Source organism: Schistocerca americana, chromosome 5 (assembly GCF_021461395.2).
Source record: "Schistocerca americana isolate TAMUIC-IGC-003095 chromosome 5, iqSchAmer2.1, whole genome shotgun sequence".
In the NCBI taxonomy this organism is placed as follows: domain Eukaryota; kingdom Metazoa; phylum Arthropoda; class Insecta; order Orthoptera; family Acrididae; genus Schistocerca; species Schistocerca americana.
This window is the reverse complement of record NC_060123.1, coordinates 367,037,862-367,058,847: the sequence shown is the minus strand read 5'-3', so window position 1 is coordinate 367,058,847 and position 20,986 is coordinate 367,037,862. Positions and strand designations below refer to the sequence as shown.

Below are 20,986 nucleotides of genomic sequence, written 5' to 3'. Positions count from 1 at the left end.
TGGTTTTGGTGATGAGGAATGGCACCATTCCTTGCTCACTCTCTTCGTTTCCGGTAGGTGGAAGTAACCCAGGTTTCGTCCTCCATAAAGATTCTTGCAAGGATGCCATCACCTTCTCATTCAAGTCGCCGAAAAAGTTCTTCACAAGCATCAACACGTCGTTCTCTCATTTCATTTCAGGAGTCAGCTGCCTTGGCATCCATCTTGCAGACACTTTATGAAACTGGAGCACATCATGCATGATATGGTGTGCTGACCCATAACTAACTTGTAAACATGCTGCAATGTCATTCAGTGTCACTTGGCCGTTTTCTTTCACTATGGCTTCAACTGCTGCAATGTTCTGTGGAATCAAAACTCGTTGTGCATGACCTGGACGAGGAGCATCTTCCACTGAAGTCTCACCATTTGTGAACTTCCTACTCCATTCATAGACTTGCTGCTGTGACAAACATGCATCACCTAACTGAAAGTTCATTCATTGATAAATTTCAATAGGTTTCACACCTTCACTACACAAAAACCGAATCACAGAATGCTGTTCTTCCCTGGTGCAAGTCGCAAGTGGGGCAGCCATCTTTATACTGATACTGCGACAGTATGTGTGCACCTGCACTATGCTGCCACCTACAGGCCATTCTGCATGCTGTTTGTACCACACTTACCAACTTACAGGATAACGGCGCGAAATTTTGATTAGTTATTACAAATTTAAGGTTTTCATTTGACTCACCCTCGTATATTTGTCTGCAGCTAAAACAAAGATTAATCCAGTCAGTTTTTTTTATGGAAAAAGGAAGTGTAAAGCCACTAGCCTTCCTTCTCTGGATCCTCTGCTTTCTAACAGTGACCATTCAAGTTTGGAAATACACTCCTGGAAATTGAAATAAGAACACCGTGAATTCATTGTCCCAGGAAGGGGAAACTTTATTGACACATTCCTGGGGTCAGATACATCATATGATCACACTGGCAGAACCACAGGCACATAGACACAGGCAACAGAGCATGCACAATGTCGGCACTAGTACAGTGTATATCCACCTTTCGCAGCAATGCCGGCTGCTATTCTCCCATGGAGACGATCGTAGAGATGCTGAATGTAGTCCTGTGGAACGGCTTGCCATGCCATTTCCACCTGGCGCCTCAGTTGGACTAGCGTTCGTGCTGGACGTGCAGACCGCGTGAGACGACGCTTCATCCAGTCCCAAACATGCTCAATGGGGGACAGATCCGGAGATCTTGCTGGCCAGGGTAGTTGACTTACACCTTGTAGAGCACGTTGGGTGGCACGGGATACATGCGGACGTGCATTGTCCTGTTGGAACAGCAAGTTACCTTGCCGGTCTAGGAATGGTAGAACGATGGGTTCGATGACGGTTTGGATGTACCGTGCACTATTCAGTGTCCCCTCGACGATCACCAGTGGTGTACGGCCAGTGTAGGAGATCGCTCCCCACACCATGATGCCGGGTGTTGGCCCTGTGTGCCTCGGTCGTATGCAGTCCTGATTGTGGCGCTCACCTGCACGGCGCCAAACACGCATACGACCATCATTGGCACCAAAGCAGAAGCGACTCTCATCGCTGAAGACGACACGTCTCCATTCGTCCCTCCATTCACGCCTGTCGCGACACCACTGGAGGCGGGCTGCACGATGTTGGGGCGTGAGCGGAAGACGGCCTAACGGTGTGCGGGACCGTAGCCCAGCTTCATGGAGACGGTTGCGAATGGTCCTCGCCGATACCCCAGGAGCAACAGTGTCCCTAATTTGCTGGGAAGTGGCGGTGCGGTCCCCTACGGCACTGCGTAGGATCCTACGGTCTTGGCGTGCAACCGTGCGTCGCTGCGGTCCGGTCCCAGGTCGACGGGCACGTGCACCTTCCGCCGACCACTGGCGACAACATCGATGTACTGTGGAGACCTCACGCCCCACGTGTTGAGCAATTCGGCGGTACGTCCACCCGGCCTCCCGCATGCCCACTATACGCCCTCGCTCAAAGTCCGTCAACTGCACATACGGTTCACGTCCACGCTGTCGCGGCATGCTACCAGTGTTAAAGACTGCGATGGAGCTCCGTATGCCACGGCAAACTGGCTGACACTGACGGCGGCGGTGCACAAATGCTGCGCAGCTAGCGCCATTCGACGGCCAACACCGCGGTTCCTGGTGTGTCCGCTGTGCCGTGCGTGTGATCATTGCTTGTACAGCCCTCTCGCAGTGTCCGGAGCAAGTATGGTGGGTCTGACACACCGGTGTCAATGTGTTCTTTTTTCCATTTCCAGGAGTGTAGATATTCTAGTGGCCAATACTGGTGAGGATCCACATTACTAACCCCAGATTTCATGAAATAATCAGTTGATAATCGGAGCAGAAACTGATTCTGAAGATGACGAAGTAACAACAGACAAATTAGTTCCACATCAGCAATGTGACGTAGTGACACACCAGGACCCTCCACCGAGAACTGAGCTCCCCAGTGAGTCAATTCAAATGGGTGAAGCAAGACCTTATGCATGTAACTCGTTTACAATATGTCAGAAATTTTACTCTGAAATAATAAAACAGCTTGTTGATCAGACAAACATAGTCATCCTTGAAAACAAATGTAAATGAAATGGAACAATTCAGTGCCATGTTAATTTACTTGGGTATAATAAATTTGCCTCCATATACTAATTACTGGGCTCAATCTACTAGTACAGAAAAAATCTCCAGTGTTATGAGTTTGATAAGATTTCAGAAACTCTTAAGATATCTTCACTTCTCAAATAATGAGAATTCTTCCATGTCTAGGGACAGGTTGGTGAAAATTAGATGTGTTCTGGTTGCTGTAGTAAGCAAGTGTTGAAACCTCAATGTGAAAATGAATATTCAATTCATGAAATTATGGTTCATTTTAAAGGTACCGGGGCTGGCAATCTACGTCAGTATATTCAGAATAAACGTCACAAATGGGGCTTCAAGATTTTTGAGGAGCAGGAGTGTCTGGAATTCCATATGATTAGATTCAATATACCAGTAGAGGTACGATTATGGACTTATCGGAGATGAAAAGAAATTTGGAATTGGTAGCCAAGTTATAATTCTGCCATGTAAGGCAATAGCTCAGCCACTCAACTCAAGAGTACTTTGACAACTTCTTTTCAACACTGGAACTGCTCATTCTCCTGAAGAATAAAATGACCTGTATAAAAGAATCATGAACTACTGTCCAGTTGAACCAGAGAAGTCACTTTTGACACAAGGTCAAGGTAGTTATGATTATAAGTAGGGTGATAATTCAGGAGTTATCGTAGTTAGGTGGGGAGATAACAAGGTAGTGTTTTTAGTAAGTTCATTTTGTGCAATAGAACCAGTGAAATGTTGGAACACTGTTCAAAAACAAAAGACAGATGTGCCATGTCCAAACATTATTACAATAAGCACCTGAGTAGTGTAAACCTGGTGAGAATGCTTTGACTGTGTATTACTATGAGGGTAAGCCCAAAAGTAAGGTCTCTTATTTTTTTTATAAGTACATAGACCTGTTTATTTCTACAATGGTTTACATCAGTTTACAGCTTGAACAATTAGCTAAAAAGTTATGAACCTCTTCTTTCACCTCATCGTCGGAGCTGAATCACTGGGACCACAATTAACACTGACAGGTACTGTGAGAATCAGAAAAAACTCAAAACGGGCAATTCAGGACCGGAGAAGAGGAATGTTGAGCAAGGGCGTACACATTCTCCATGACAATGCTCACCCACACATCGCTCGGCAAACCGTTGCTCTCCAGCAACAGTTTCAGTGGAACACAATCACCCCCCCCCCCCCCCCCCCACCATGACCACCCTCTAGTCCTGGCTTTGTGCCCTACGTTAAAAGAACCTTTGGCCAGAAAGCGATTCAGCTCCGATGACGAGGTGAAAGAAGAGGTTCATAACTTTCTGAACAGCATGGTGGCGAGCTGGTATGACATGGGCATACAAAAACTGCCACAGCGTCTGCAAAAATGCATCGACAGAAATGGTGATTATGTCGAAAAATAGCTAAATGTTCAAGCTGTAAACTGAAGTAAACCATTGCAGAAATAAACAGGTCTATGTACTTATAAAAAAATAGGAGACCTTACTTTTGGGATTACCCTCATATTTATCTTCTGCACCATCTAGATTTCGGCTTCTATACTGTTATCAAGTAGAACGCTAAAAATTTTTAGACCATTATTATGTCATATCTGTTAAAGCAGCCTCAGTCACCAGCTTTTTGCTGCCGTAACAGGTATAACTTTTGTGCCTTGTACTCGACAGTGGCATTAAAGTTTAAATCTAGATAGGTGCAGAAGGTTAATATAGTAATACACAGTCAAATGGCAGTTTATTCTTTTAAAAAATATTGCACGATTATGATTGATCATCATCGAAAACTTCTTTACCTTTGTTGTAGTTCCAGGTGTTGTGCAGCTCCACTTTAATTGTATACTTCCTGAGGCCTTTACTTTTCTGGAGATTCATTCCTTGTTTGGAACCAGAAGCTACAATCAACTACGTCCCATTTTGCAATCACTTGACAGATTTTAAAGTGCCAGCAATGCCCTTTAAACCCTTTTGAACGCACAGAGAAAACTTTCTCAAAATTGCCCTCTTCCTTTTTAACTATTTAAACATGTTTTGTCTAAAGCAGCATAAACATAAATATCTTACTTAATTCCTGTATCACGAGGACTGGTGACACAGGCCCCCTCGTTAGGCTGGGTGTGGATACCCACCAGCAGTACACCTATCTCACTGGGAGTTGATATGGATAAATTCGAGAGTTCCATCTCAGTCCCATGAGCAGCTAGTGTAATAAGGAAGGAAGGAAGGAAGGTAGATCAGAGCTTAACCTCCCATCAACAATGCACTCATTAGAGATGGACTACAACCTCAGATTTTGAAAGGATGAGGAAGGAAATCAGTCATGCCCTTTTCACAGGAACCATCCCAGCATTTGCCTGGAGATATGCAGGGAAACAATAGGAAATATAAATCTGGTTGACTGGATGGGGATCTGAACCTTTTTCCTCCGAATGTAAGGCCAGTGTGCTAACGACTGCACCATTTCACTCAGTAGTGTTATTTGCACAGAACATTTCCTGATTTAGGTGTCATTTTCTTCAGGAAATAGTTGTTACTGACAGTCAGCATTTGAAAACACATAAGTGTAAACCATTTAGTAGTGTAGTGCAGTACTGGTTAGATTCGTAGACTTCACATACTACATAAAGAACTTCATTCAAGTTTTGAAGTGCATTTGCTTGCGCATACGTGGAGAAGCGGCAGACAGTCAAGTGGGGCTGCGTCATCCGCGAAGCATCTGATGCGCATCACCAACTGCATCAGCAGTTGTGATACCACGCTGCATCAGGATCCGCCAGCCGCCAGCTGCCTTCCTTGCCAGCCAGAGCCACGCCCATTGCTGGGGCCATCAGTCGACGCCGTCTTGCTCACAAAATTTTAGAGGCAGGCAGCCCTTCAGTGGTAATAACTGCACCCATAAGACAATGCCACATCACATCAAGTAACTGCTAGCACCTTGACAGTCATGCCAGCAAACAAAGTAACAATGGATGTTCATTTACGACTGAATATGGCTAAGGCATCACATGAGGAATTCTATGACGACTTTCAAAATTGCCTTCAAGAAACAAAAAAAGTTCCTGTTGCTGTAACAAACAAACTGATGCACAAAGTGTTCAAATGGACCATGTTTCAGTCCACGTTGCTTGGTCAGATACGAGAACTGCAAGAGGAGTATGAAACATTATGTCATGAAATTTCTAAATCGGATTCGAGTGCACTAAAAGCCAATCTTAAACTTCTAGAGCAGAAGAACTCCAAGCTGATAGAAAAAGCGACTATGTCTATTCCTTCACATGCCGCTGTTGCAGCTTCACAAAAACCAAAGCTAAGTAAAAAAGCTGAAATACAGAAATCAGCTAACAAAAAAAATAACACACACTTTCTTAGATAGAATGAGAAGAAAGACATCAATGATGTAAAGAAGGAACTTACTGATGCAATAAATCTGAGGATAGGCAAGATTAGCCCTCACAGAGGACACCACCTTATCAAAGGCACCTTTAGAGCCAGTTGGGAGCGTTTGCGTGCTTTGACAAAGTCAAGAGCTGTGCCGGTGATAGCCTAGCTACTGGCAGGGTCACCCAAGCTGGAGTGGCCTCGAATGGTGATCCAGATGAAGTGTGTCCCATAATATAGGGCAAGGTGGGCTCTAGAGGCATGATGAAGCCAGCTTTCTTACGGGAGACAACCCTGACAGAAAATCAGGCAGGTCTCGATAATTAAGAGGTGGCAGTCCTATCACATGACTTAAACCTGTGCAGCACTCATAACATATTCAAGGGATTATAAAATTATTGGCAAACTCACAGCCAGCCTCAGATACAGGACTAGATCATCTGGAGACAACCGGAAAATCTTAAAGGACAAACAATTTGGCATTACGGATTATATGTCTGTGGCAACATGGAATGTTTGAGGATTGACCAATAAAGGAAGAGGGTTAAAAAAGTACTCAAAGAGAGGAAAGTAAACATTGAAATAATAACAGAAACTAAGAAAAAACTAAAATAAACAAAAGATTTGACAGACTACTGAATGGCTTACACAGTGGTGTCCCACAAGGAAAGCAAGCTAGTGCTGGAGTAGCAGTTTTGATCAATGATGCATAGAGCGGAAAGATTCGTGAATACAGCTTCTTAAATGAAAGAATAATGACAATCGCATTTCAAATTCCAAGAGGTTATCTAATAGTTATAGGTCTTTATGGTACAGAGGGAATCAAGGATGATTCTTATACTTTTTGTAACGATCATCAGCAAGAAGTGAACAAAATCAACAAGACAGACGATGTCATCACTGGAGATTTTAATGCAAGAGTTAGAAATCTACCAATGCCAAGAGTAGTAGGACAATTTGGAGAAAACACTCTTAATAATAATGGCCAGGAATTAGGCTCATTTGCCTGCTTCAATAATTTTAATATTACTACCACATTTTACAGGAAGAAAGAAATTCATAAGTTTAAATGGACTGCACGAGGATTAAAGGCTGTGGCTGGTTATGTACCAATTAATAAGAAACTGAAGAATCTTATGGAAGATAATGTATTTACAGAGGAAGCAACACAAGTAGCAAACACTTCCTTTTAGGCAGTAAGATAGGGCAAGTATCAAAATGAAAGAAAATAACTTCCAAGAGAACCCACAACATGAGTTGTTCAAGATACATCTTCTGTTGAAATGTAGTAAAATAGGAAACTTTATCAGTACAGATTCCAAGAAAAGGTTGCTTCACTACCAGTCAAAGACATCAATATAGAATAGGATAATAAAATCTAGCAGCTTCAGAAGCACTTTGTAAAAGGAAGAAAAACAGATAGCAAAAAATGACTCAGAATTTGGAACACAGAAAAACAAATAGCTTATTTGAAGTTTCTACAGTCACAAACATCAGAGAGCTGGGAAACATAAAAAATGAAAAGGAATGTTGTGAAACAAATAGCGCACAGAGTCATGGAACTCCTTCATAAGTGTTTTAGAACATGACATTCACAGTAGACAGCAATGTGCATACAAGGTCATGAAAGCCATCAACAAGGAAGAAAAAGATACAGCCTCACCGAACATTATACCCAGTGAACATGGATAAATCACTATAGATACTTGTGGTGTACATAGAAGGCTGAAGATGACACTGGAGAAAGCAAGTACAATGAAACAGCAGATCCAGTTACAACAGAGGAAGTACAAGAGGCTTTGAAAGACACGAAGAACAGAAAAGCTACTGGAATACATGGAATAAATGCAGAACTAATTAGATGTGGAGGGTTACCACTAGATAACAGACTTTTACAATTAGACAATATAATACAGAAATCCATATGGCCTTTATAGACCTTGAGAAGACATCTGACAATGTGAGCTGTGGTAGCCTATGGAAGATACGTCTGAAATCCTCATCACCAAACAGAGGTAGTGAAAAGTCTTCACAAAACTACACGCATTGTAACTAATACAGGTAGGAATCAATTAGAAGAAATAATTATTAACCAACATGCTACACAAGGGTGTGGACTATAACCTACCCTTTTCAATATTTACATTGATTTCATTCTTCACAGATGTTAATGTAAAGTAAACAAAGTAATTAAGATAGCAATGAGGAACACTTGAATGAACTTTTGTTTGCTGATGACATCATTATTACTCAAAAGAATGAAGATGACCTCCAAAGACCAGTACACCAGATAAACAAAATTGGCAAGCGTACCACTTTAAAATTTCTAGCAATGAAACAAAAATAGTAGCACTCTCAGGAAAATATCCAGTCAGATCAAAAATTGTCTGGGATAATTCAGTTTTAGAACAAGCGTTTCAAATCTCTTACTTAGGGTGTGCTATAAGTTTTGATTTTGACTCTGATATTGAAAATAAAATACACAAATTCCCAAGATGCCTGTGGTACCATTAGCAGAATATTAGGCCATGAAGTACAAAAAGAGACCGTCACGAAATTCTATAAAGTAGTGGTGGTTCCTGTGTTATCCTACGGAAGTGAAAGCTGGGTTACAAAGATCATACAGAAGAGATGAGGTTTCTAAGAAAGACGAAGGGTACATGAGAAGAGACATGATTAGAACCTAAGGTATTAGAACAGAATTAAATATTTTCAAAAATGTTACGAAGACTGGAGACAACACATCTTGAGAATGCCAGGTCACAGAATTCCCCAGTAGATTCTGAACTACAAGCCAAATAGGAGAAGAGATACTGGAAGACCTCAAAAAAAAAGATGGGAGTGATTTTGTTTGTGAGGTTGGAACAGAAGATGATGACAACGATGATAGACAAGATTAGGATCAAACCAAACCGGACAGCCAACAGAATCATCATAGATGAAACACAGATAATGATGACTGCGGAAGGCTTCAAAAGAAAGCTCACCAGACACACAGCATTAAATGTGAGCAACCAAACAAAAAGAGACCTCTGCTAATAGTGTACAATGTGCCCAAGGATGCAGAAGACAATGAACTTCTCTAAGATGTCTGTGAGCTTAATTTGTTTGAGCATATGTAAAAGAGGGACAACATATTCCGAAAAGGACTAGAAGTCACTCCTCATGTTCATAACCTCTTGCTGCAAAAAGAAAAGGTACATGTTGGTTTCCATGCTCTAGCAATGAATGATCATGTGGATGTGTCAAAATGTTATGAATGTTGTCACTTAGATCGCACTAGGAGTGAGTGTGCTCCCTCTGTGGAGCAGAGGGCCACAAGAAAAGTGCATGTTCAAAAATCAAGGAGAATCCTGTCTTATCCCTTGTAGCAATAGGAACAGAAAATGTGACACACCTAGGAAAGACTATGTAACTTCTGCAATGCTGTTACAATGTAAACTAGTAGAATAGACTATGGATCCATCTAAATTACAAGTAAACATAGCGTGGTCAACTCCATTATCAAGTCATGTACAGCAAGTAACAGAAGAGACACTGCACAGGAAATAGAAGCATAAGTCCCCATTGACAGTAGCCAGAAATTGGCGTCATGCCATACATAGCCTGGCATCATACTCTTGGGATTATACTGCCAGGGAGAGGAGTGTCACATTATGATGAAATTCCTGTACCAATCACTACAGAGTTTATTAAGAAGCAAAATCCTGACTTCATGAATCTCATAGATGACATGATACTACAGAAGAGTTAAGAGGCAGCAGTTGCAAAAGAACTTAGAACACCGTCTCTAAAATCGGTAAACATGCAGACAAAGTTGTGTTGCACAATAAACAAGGCTGAACTGCAGCAGTTTTGTGCAGATGAAGGTGAACACTCAGAAAGCTTAAACACAGACATTGTAACTCATAATGACCTGTCCACAAGACAAGGAAGATCATCATCATGTACAAAATTACACCAGATGAAGTTCGAAAACTTTGTTCAAGGAGACACTTGTGAGGTAATGCGAATTGTGGCACCCTGAAAATATTCTAAGTTGGCATGGCAGACATTTCACGGTTTGTACAGAAATTAATAGTAGCTAGATGAAATATGATACCTCAAAAAGAAACATGTACATTACTATTATTTGCACGACAATTCTGCTGGTTTAATCAGATTTTCAATATCTTCATTAGTTTAAAGTTTAATATCTGACTCTAAATTAGACAAGTAACACCCAGCAACGAATTTCCAAAATGTAAACACTTCATCCGATTTCGTCGATCGATATGTCTAAGGAAAGCTATTAGTGTAAACCTAAATTGGTATAAATTACAGGCATGTAACTTGAATAGTACATTAGTTATTGGAGGTCAAAGTGGCCGATTACTATTGATCGTGTCAGGCCATAAGTACTCCACAGTTACACAAAAAAATGGTAGCAGCATGCTTAGAAATATATTTATTCATCTATGTCTTTGTTTATATGCGATATATGCTATTCATGAAGAAATTGGTTAAATATTTACTGTGTTTTAGAAAGCACAGAGACATTAGGCTACTGGCCTACCTTTTGAAGCTATTCCTGTTATATATTTTTATTTAATTTATTTATGTATCTAATAATGTGTGTTAGAGCGTGTTTATGTTCCAGCTGTAGGAATATTTATTTAAATTCAAGTTAGTTAAGTGTAAATCCAGTACTTCAAATGTGTTTCATTATGTTTGTGTGGGTGTGTTGGTTTGAAGACATGACACGAGTGCTCTAGCCAATTTACAGCGGTTGTGAATGGGGACACTGGATAGGACACGAGGTGGTTATGAGCAGTGCAGGAGTTCTGGGAAGGACAGCACGGCACGGGAATTGCCGGACGCGATGGCGTGACGGACGTGGAGTCGGCGTAAGGACTTGGAGAGTGGAGCGGTTTGCGCGTGGTTGCGAGAGATAGAAATACTTTGGAGTGCGAACTTGTGAGATTTCCGAGGATTCTGCAGTGAAGATGTAGTATGCTTTTAAAAGTGAATATCTTGCGAGCTATGTTGTCGTTCACAACTAATGATGCACAGTAGGAATCTATTGTTTCCCTGTTATTCAACTTATATTCTATTTAATTGCTGGACCATCGACATTAATAAGTGTTTTGCAGAAATATACCACATTCTCAAAAGTACTTCTACTATCGTCCTCATCATTTAAAGTTGTTAAGATAGTACCTGCAGATTTTATTTAATTGCAATTTTTCATTTATGAATTTATATGTTACATTCATAATTCGCAATTGCCGAGTGATAGAAACCTTCAACCATTCGATTCATGTGTGTATTCTCATCGTATACTGTAGACTCAGCAGTATTTGGCCTGTAATGTGGCAATTATGTATCCCAGCTCCTAGACAACAAAACCAGCCAAAACTTTTAATATTGCAACTCTGAGTCTGAGGGGGCGTAATTGTATTCGAAAGCCCACACACTACATGGGGGGACACCCGCATCAATCCAAGCTGTGGGGGTTGCTGATAAAAGAGATGTTCCTGGTGCAGCAACACCTGCAATAGAAGGCTCCCAACTTGTCAGCTGCCCAACTCTGTACTGCATTTACATGGAGCTCCTGCTAAAGGCCATTATAAAAATGGTGATGATCATGATGACGTAGGTACAGCACCTGCAGTAGCAGCAGACACCCCTGCATGTTTGACATCATCTGCACATCCTCCCTTATTTCCATGTGAAAGAGAGAGTGGTGACCATGGTAATAGTAACGAGTACTGCATTTACGTTGCTAAGCAATGAAGTGCAGTGAAAAATCAGGCCTTTCTATTAAATACAAAAAATATTTCTCACATTTCAAGCCCTATTAAAACGATATACAATTATACACAGACGAAATTTATAATAATTTAGAAGTTACTATCACATTAAGTCATCTGGAGGATCTCCGTGTACTGTAGGTTGCTCTTAGGTATAATATCAGTGTTTGGCACCCCAAAGTGAGTCTATTAAGTATCCTGTACTAGGGGCATTATACAGAATTCTTTTGAGAGTAAATAATCTTCTAACAGAGTTTAAGCCATTATATGACCTCCTTCAGCAGGTGTTCATGAGAAGAAATGATCAATTCGACATGGAGCATTTATATGTAGATTTTGTAAAAGCATTTGGAATGGACGTGTTTCATTTGATCCAGCCCTTCCCTCTCTGAAGCGCTTTGTTTACACTCGGAAAAGATAAAAGAATAAGATACTAGAGATAAATGCCGCTTGAAGTAAACTGGCTGAAATACTAAAACTAATTGATGAGCTGAGTGCTGACACAGTCTGTTAGCACGAACCGTACTGGAGAAACAGTAAGCTGCAAAATTTTCCTGCAGATATGGTAACACTTACTGCCAATGATGAGGCAATGTCTGCCACTGTCATTACCAGTACAAAATTCACCGTGACATAGATGCACAGCTGTGTGATAGGCACATGGTCACAGTACATGGAAGGATGTACACACAAAGTGGATTGCAGTGAGCATATACATGCAGTATTATCATCCCATTGTACCTTATGTAGATAAACTCTGGACGGTTGCTCTATATGGTCGAGGTACATGTCTCCTTGTGGCAACAGATACAAATGCAAAATACTCTCTGTGGCACAGTAGGCAAACTCATGAACAAAGTGAGATATTAGAGGACACAATAAAGGAACTGGATCTCATTGTTTTAAATCTAGAAGGCCAGCTGAGTACATCTGAGGGATGAGCAGGTATAGCCACTAACAAAGACGTGAATTTAGCAAATTGCATGGCAGTAGCTAAGATAGCTTGGCAAGTGCTTCAATACCTCACATCCAGTGACCATAATGCAATTTTCAATGAAGGGAAAGTGTCAATAATAGAAGGATCCAAGTGGAGAAAAGCATGAATGGATTAGACACCAGGAAAATGGATTAGGACGACTTAATTGCTTACATCACAGCATTTTCAATGGAATCGCTTCCAGTACATGTAGACTTCGGTGCGCATCTACTAAGAGAACTTTTGCAAAGAGCACAGAACATTTATATCCCTAAGAAAATTTACTAATGATGCTACAATCCCTTGGAGACCAGAAATTTCCACACTGAGGTGAAGGGCAAGAGCAATCAGAGCACACTCCTAGGCTCCATAAAGACACGATGATTAAGATATGCTACAAAACACTGCTTCAGTAAGCTAAAAGAATACACTGGGAGAAGTTTCTAAGATGGAAACTAAACAATTTGACATATAGGGAAGACCGAGTAACCTATTGACTGAAAAGATTAAAGAACCTACTGCCATGTCCACAATTCACAAAGAGGATGGATGGAGTCAACAGAATATCTGTTAACTGCCCTGCTTCCTGATGATAAAACTACCACACATACTGAAATACACACAGTATTTAGAAGTGAACTAGATAACAAATATGACAATCGGATTAATCTTTGGTGGCCTGCGATGACTGCAAGTGTCTGAGATCTCAGTGTTCCCAAAAGACCATATAAAAGCTTCAAAGATTATTGTAGCAGACATACCATCCAGTATATTGCAGAGCAGAGCAAGGTAATCAAAAAAGTTACCAAGGGCTGTCCTCAAGGCTCCATAAGTGCATGTGGTGTGGTCTATCACGAAGCTATCTTCAACACCATTGTTCATTTTTTTTTATGCCAGTATCTGGGCATATTGCCTTTGACTAGGCAGCTACAAAACAATATCATGGTGAATTTAGTGTAGAGGAGTTCTGAGGCTCACCAGTGCCTTTAGCACTACACCTGTTGAGGGATTACTGGTGATTCTTGGGATATCATGGTACATTACAGGACAGCTCTTTACTGGTTAGAGCATGATAATATGATTGTGTGTATGAGATTAAAGGAACTTATACTACTAATAAAAGACATTTATGAGCCTGGAAAGTAGACGAATTGCAGTGTGACTGGGAACTAGAAGCACTGCAAGGCATGTTTACAATACATTCCAAAGCATCAGGAATAGGCTCAAACTGTGCAACATTGCCCCTACTTGAGGTATGGTGGACCTATTAACAGGTCACAGACCATATCCCAAACATTTGCACTGAGTGGGCTGTAGTAACACACCAATCTGTGAATGGGGAGAGGAAGGTTCCTCTGATCACGTCATTCACAGATGCTCCATTTTTCAGTTAGAGAGAGACTGCAGACAGTTTGACTGAGATCTGCAAACAAAGGTAAGTGACGAAAATTTGTGGAATACAGTTAATATGATTGCGCACAGATGTAAAAGGCAGCTGCTTAACTTTCAGTCTATAGGACAAAGTGGACACTATGAATGTCAAAACAATATCAACATATCACAAACATTTCCTCCATTACAGATAATGGTAGACATATATAAATTAAGAGAAACTATATGTATGTAAGACGGAATATTTTTTTAAAAAAGGGAAGATAAGAAAGGAAAGAAAGAATGCTATGACCACCCACACAGGTATGCGTAGACTAGAGAATTGCAAGAATTGCCGAAGCACACACATACCAGTGTGAGCAAAATAGAACAGTGTAGCAATAATAGGTTTAGACATAGGCATAGTTGTATTTAGTTGACAAACTTCCAGTTATTCCAAGGCTGCCAGTAACATATCTAGTAATATACATTGGAAGTTATTCACTAGGAACTTGAGTCAATTCCTTTTATTTTATGTTTTTTCTTTTTCACTTGATTCTTATTTCCAATTTTCTGTTTAGTTTTACATTCTTATTACAAATGTTTGCTCTTAATTTATTACTATATACACATATAAATCACTGAATGTCACCATGATTACTGAATATGTACGACTTGTTTAGTTTTTCCAGATAACTGGTCAGAAATTCATGGCAATAAATTAAATTGAATTGAAAACAAATTGGTTCAACCAGACAAGAGCCTCGCACACCCTGGTAAGCCTCAAACAAATGAAGTGCGACCCCCAGAGGTTGTCAGCTAACAACTGTTCTGCCTTAACAGCCAAGATTCCCTTCAAGAATGTCATCAGTCTGAGCAACACCCAGCTGAATGGCAAAGCGATTTCAGTTCTGAAGTGGGAATGTAACTTTGCTCCTACTCCTGCATTCCAACCAGATGCAGACAACATCAGCACAGCTGAAGAAGTACGTTTGGACATTTGTTTTGCTCTGACAAGACTCAAACTTACGAAGCCAGACATCACCAGCAGGACAACCATTACATCAGGATCAATGTTGACCTAAAAAAGAAGGTAGAGAACAACATCAGGGCATTTCTCAAGGGCCCAGATTTATCTAAAGAGGTTGCCATGAAACTATTACCTCAAAGACATGTACTGCCAGTAACATCAGAACTCCTACATATATGTTAGCAAAGTATCTGAAAGACATATTCAGCCTTGTGTGGATAAATGCCCACAAGATATCTGCAATTCTGACTTAAGGATTCAGACACCCTGGTGACCTTCGATGTTTTTCTGCTCACTAGGATGCACCTAGCAGAGTCACTAGATTTCATTGGTCAGAAATTTGACCCCAAAGTCTACCAACCAGGTATGTCCAAACTTCCACACATTTTCTTGTTGATGGAGAACACTATGACCAGGTCGTAGGAGTCACAAAGGGCAGCCCACTCCCATCCATGGTCACAATTCTATAAACGGAGCAGTTCAAGTTCAAAGCCCAACAGCCATCCAAAAGGAAACATACTTGCTTTTCCTGTTTAAATTATTCTGTGTTTGATGGTGTACTTTTTACACCATATTGAAACTCATAATATCGTATGGTTGATGTTCAAGTGAAGTTTGTCCAATAGCTGTGCCCGATTTTGTACTTTTCTGAAATGCTTTGCATCTAATGTTCTTTAAATTTAAAAACAGCATGGTTCATATGTATACTACTGCATTGTGTATTCTTCCTATGTTTCCATGCACAGTTTGTCATTCCTACCTTTGCTGGTATGTTATAATGCAGGACTAAATCATGTCTGCCAACAATGGTGTTATATCTTCCGATTCATATGCGTTCTTACTGTCCTAATAACTTGACTAACAAGCAATGTTGTATTTACAAATTCTGATATGAAATACCTTACAGGGTTTAATATATGATAGGTGGCACTGACCAGCCTCCAGGAATGGTTACGTGTTTGTCATACTCGTATCCATCCATTCCTTACAATGTGCGACAAATTTTGTCATGCTCCTATGTTGAGGTATGTCCAACAAGGGTGACCCCAACAGAAGCTAGTACAGTCCTCAACGTAGGTGCCTACAATAAGATGGTGTTGTCTTAGATGATTACTCTCAACCCATGCAGCTTGTCATTTTAGTAAATGGTCACTAAAATCTTACTGCTATCAATTTCTAGTTTTAGCCATGTCTTGGTGCATAAACATTATGTGAGCTCAGCTGCTTTTCAGGAGTACGTCAAACTATTTCAGCAGTTAATTATTGAGTACTTATTATCATAGTCTTCATCTATTGGGAACATTTCACAGGGTCTAATACTAGTATTTTGGTGCCTTGTTTGGTTCTGTTTATTTTCTATTTCATGGAAGTACCAGTGGTAGTAATTAATAAAAACTAATGAAGATTAAGTGATCAATCAGAATATTATGTTAACTAAACTTAAGCTACTTTCCATTACCATTCCAATGCACCTGTTCTTTAATGGATATCTTATCTAAGGCTCAGATTGAAATGCTGTATTTAGATTTATAAGTTCAATTTCTTTTCCGGAGATATAAGGTGAAAAACTGGAGACCTTCAGAAACTCAAAACTAATTCTAGATACACTTTATTTTCCACTTGCCCTATAAATTATTGCCCAAATTTCTGAGATTATAAATCTGTGGTAGTACTGTAATACACAAACTATTTAAATAAACCTCCATTCTTCTTGTATACATACAATTATTATAAACAAGATAAATGTTAAGAATATGCTGACAACTGAACAATGTAACTGTAAATGCAGTTTCATGTTCAGTAGTTTCTTTGCTCAATATTAAGTAAGACAGGCTAGCTGCAGCTATTTTAAGTATAATGGCAATAATTGTAATGTTATGGGCAGATTATCAATAATTACTGTATGAAATAAGTGTTGCATACTGCAACAGTTCGCAACAGCTATTTCTTTGCACTAATGTATTTCTTGAACCTTTAAAGGTTCTTCTACATTATGAAGTATACATAATACATTGTGAAAGTCAAAAATAGCTGTCAGTCAATAACCAAGAGGCTGCACAGCTAATAGGCCTAGTAGTTAGGCAAGAACGGGAAAATAAATTGGTTACGACATTTGAAAGAGCCAGAATTCATAAAGCAATTTCAGACGAACCAAAATGTAAACCTAAATTACAATAACCACAAATGCAAAAAGCATACCTGTTTTACGTGGAAGAATGCCTGACAAACAACGATGAAGAAACATACGTAGCTCCAGTCTGAGATATCTTGGCATTTTCTAATTTGTTTCATCCCCTGTGCATTTATTAGGTTTCTAAATCAATCTGTCTCTTGTTAGAAACCTACACACACACACACACACACACACACACACACACACACCCCATTCTACGTAACTTTGTACCTACAAATGTGTTCCTCTGGATCCTGAAAGCGACTTTCTGCAACACTTCTTAACCATATGTTTCTCTCACTCAAATAGCTACTTTTTTAAATGCTTGGTTTTTGATTTAGTTTTCAAATCAATTTCTTCATAATACACCTCTCATTTACATTTGTGCCAGTGCAATTTCTTGTGGTGTTTTCTTATTTAACTTTTCTTGGGTAAATACAATCCTCAAAACGATAGTTCCTGTCCAACAATCCTTTCTTTTCATTAACAGGAAATGACTGCAAATATTTTGTCATTAAAGAATGATAGGCGTCCCTATTATCATACCTTGTTTCCTTAAAATTACTACATTTTTTCTGCTCTATCTATGGAGAAGAAGCAACCCATTTGTGGAAGAGTCAGTCTGATTATTTATTGTGGAATTAAAACAGTGTACACTGTACCACTCAAAATATTGATAACATCGAATGCAGAGAAATGGAGAGCAGGGGAATCTCTCTGGCAAGAACATTTCTCCCCAGTATTCCAGTTACCTTTTGGCCTGTGTTTTTACCATGACCAAACGTGTATATGAGGGCAAGTAGGAAACGGCAAAAGGACACGTGTTAACTGAAAAACAGCTGCCTGCAATGATACTGTAACCAACAGGTTCCCAAATTCAACACTTGCCTCATCACTGCCTACTTATATTGGTCTCATCAACAATGGCATGTTTCCTAGTCAATACCCACAATCTTATTTCAACAGATGATGCATCATATGAAGAGAGGAAAAATATTATTTGATATTGTTATATACAATACGTACAGGATACAACTAATTCACTATTTCACATCCTTGATGAAATACTGGTGATTCTGCTGTTTTTTGTAAGCCCAAACCTCACTCAGGACCACCTCTCTGTAAAAGAGCAGAATTAAATTAGAACTTACTAATTTGAATAACTATGATTCATTTTATATATTTAAGATATACGTTGACAATTTGCTTTACAAGACAACTGCAGCAAGTTTCTCTAATACCACATTACAAGGAGACTGTAGTTCAGTGGTAGTCTGTAGGCATACAAGAAATCTGAATTTATCTATAGCCATACATGGAATCTTAATGTTAAAACTATGCATACTCTAATTAAGATTCTTTTGTTCAGACTTTAACACTCAAATATTTAAAATCAAACAAATTCAAAATTATATACAGCACTACACAATGGAAAAGGGAACATGCACCCTAAAGGCCTGAGTGGTAGCAGGATAATGGCAAGCAATGCAGCCTAAAAGACAAAAGAAACATAATATTAAAAAGTAGATTAAGCATTTTACACCTTCAGTTTAACCCATGCTGGATCTTGTGAACTGTGTGACTGTTATTCAATTAAAGATCACTGAGAGAGACCATAACTAGTCACAAATACTGTAAAATACTTTCTGCAAGGTCTTAAAATGCTTGAGAAAAGATATGTTTAAACTGTCAAAATTTGCTATATGAAAAATTTTCATTATTTTTGATTACTTTCAATTTTAAATCATTATCGGGTTAACAAATATTATCAATAAAACATGACAGGAGAGTCTGGTGACAGGCACAAAACAGGAGCTCAATGTATCATTGCATCATCATTTTAATATGTACATCAGTTTGTTGACATCAAATAGTCACTCTTAAGTTGTTCATACAGTGTCAACAAACTGAATAATGTAGTCAAACCATGACATCACTATACTTCTGACACAAAGAAACAGTCCTCCCATTTTATTTTATAATATTTGTTCACCTGGCGATATTTAAGATAAGAACTTGCCAAAAATAATTTAAAAAAATTAATATATCTGCTTTTGTCAGTTCAGCTGGCTTTCTTCAAACACTTGGAAAAGGTGCGTGACCAGTTTTGGGCCATCAAGCCCATCGTCAGGGTTCATTCTCTTGCAGGACAAGAGCAGACAACATACTGCTGAATGTATTGACAGAGTAATGAAAGAAGTGCAGCCACCTGAAGATGGGCATAATGGTCCAGACTGGTAAAGACAATGATATAAACTTATTTAAAAACGTTTGTGGCAGGTTGCAACCTCATTCAAAATCTTCAGAGTTCTGCAATAGCTCTCTTGGAAGGAAGAAAATACTTTGTGGTTTTAGGGCGCAAAACTTCTATGGTCATTAGCACCCAGCCCGTGACGTAGGAAACAGGAAAAAAACGAAATTTAAAATCAGCAGCAATGGGAACAAAGTCAAAATTTGAGAAACTAAAGGCAGAAGGAATGCTTAAAAGTCCACTATAGAAAGGGGTTGGTTGTCCCCCAAAAAAAAAAATCAAATGACTGACGTCATTTCACTGTCACTAATAAACTGTAGAACGCGGTCAGCTGAGCGCGTGTCATCTGCTAAAATCGACGATAGATCAGGCGATAGCTGTAGACGGGAGCGTAACGGATTAAAATAGGGGCATTCAATTAAAAGGTGTCTGACCGTCCACAGCTGAGAGCAGTGGGGACAGAGTGGGGGAGGATCGCCGCTTAAAAGATGTCGATGGCTAAAAAGACAGTGCCCTATCCGGAGTCTAGCTAAAATTACCTCCTCCCGACGACGCGTTCGGGAGGAAGAGGTCCAAGCGCAAGGAAGGGCTTTCACTTCCCGCAATTTATTATGGGGAAGTGTTGACCAATGCGCATGCCATAAATGAGCAACTTGGCGACATAAACCGCTCCGTAGATCGGTAAACGGAAGAGACTGAATAGCTGGCCGAGGAAGAGAGACTGCAGCCTTGGCCGCTATATCGGCCGCCTCATTCCCACAGATACCAGCGTGTCCCGCGAGCCAGAGGAACGCCACTGAGACGCCCCCCAGGTGGAGCAAGCGCAGACAGTCCTGAATCCGGTGGACCAGAGGGTGCACAGGGTAAAGAGCTTGGAGACTTAGGAGAGAGCTGAGAGAATCTGAGCAGATTACGTACTGTATCCGCTGATGGCGGCGGATGTAGTGGACAGCCTGGAGAACAGCGTAAAGCTCCGCAGTATAAACCGAACACTGGTCGGGAAGCCGAAAGTGATTTGGGGTGTCGCTAACAATATAGGCACTCCCTACACCTAACGATGTTTTCGAGCCGTCGGTGTAAATAAATGTGGCTTCCGTCATTTGTGCACATAGAGCAGCAAATGCCCGACGGTAGACAAATGTAGGGGTACCATCCTTGGGAAATTTACATAGGTCTCTGAGCAAGTCGATCCGGGGACGGAGCCAAGGCGGTGCTGTACCCCAAGTTGTCAAGAAGGTTTTAGGAAAGCGGAAGGGGAGAGAATGGAGCAGTTGACGGAAGCGGACTCCCGGGGGTAGTAGGGAGGAGGAGCGGCCTGCATACCCGACATCAAAGGAGGCGTCGAAAAAAAGGTCATGGGCTGGATTAGCAGGCATGGAAGACAGATGGC

At 40.3% G+C, this 20,986-nt stretch overlaps 1 protein-coding gene across 2 annotated transcripts in view; it reads right to left on the bottom strand.

Moving 5' to 3' along the window:
- Positions 1-17,950: 17,950 nt before the first annotated feature.
- Positions 17,951-20,986, bottom strand: part of LOC124615898 (28S ribosomal protein S36, mitochondrial) — a 45,773-nt gene continuing 42,737 nt past the window's right edge. The window contains exon 4 of one of the 2 annotated variants that reach the window (XM_047144073.1): positions 17,951-18,464. In XM_047144073.1, coding sequence (XP_047000029.1) covers positions 18,447-18,464 — 18 coding nt within the window. In that variant the 3' untranslated portion in view covers positions 17,951-18,446. The remainder of the gene's footprint in view (positions 18,465-20,986) is intronic. The other variant, XM_047144072.1, reaches the window with a different exon arrangement.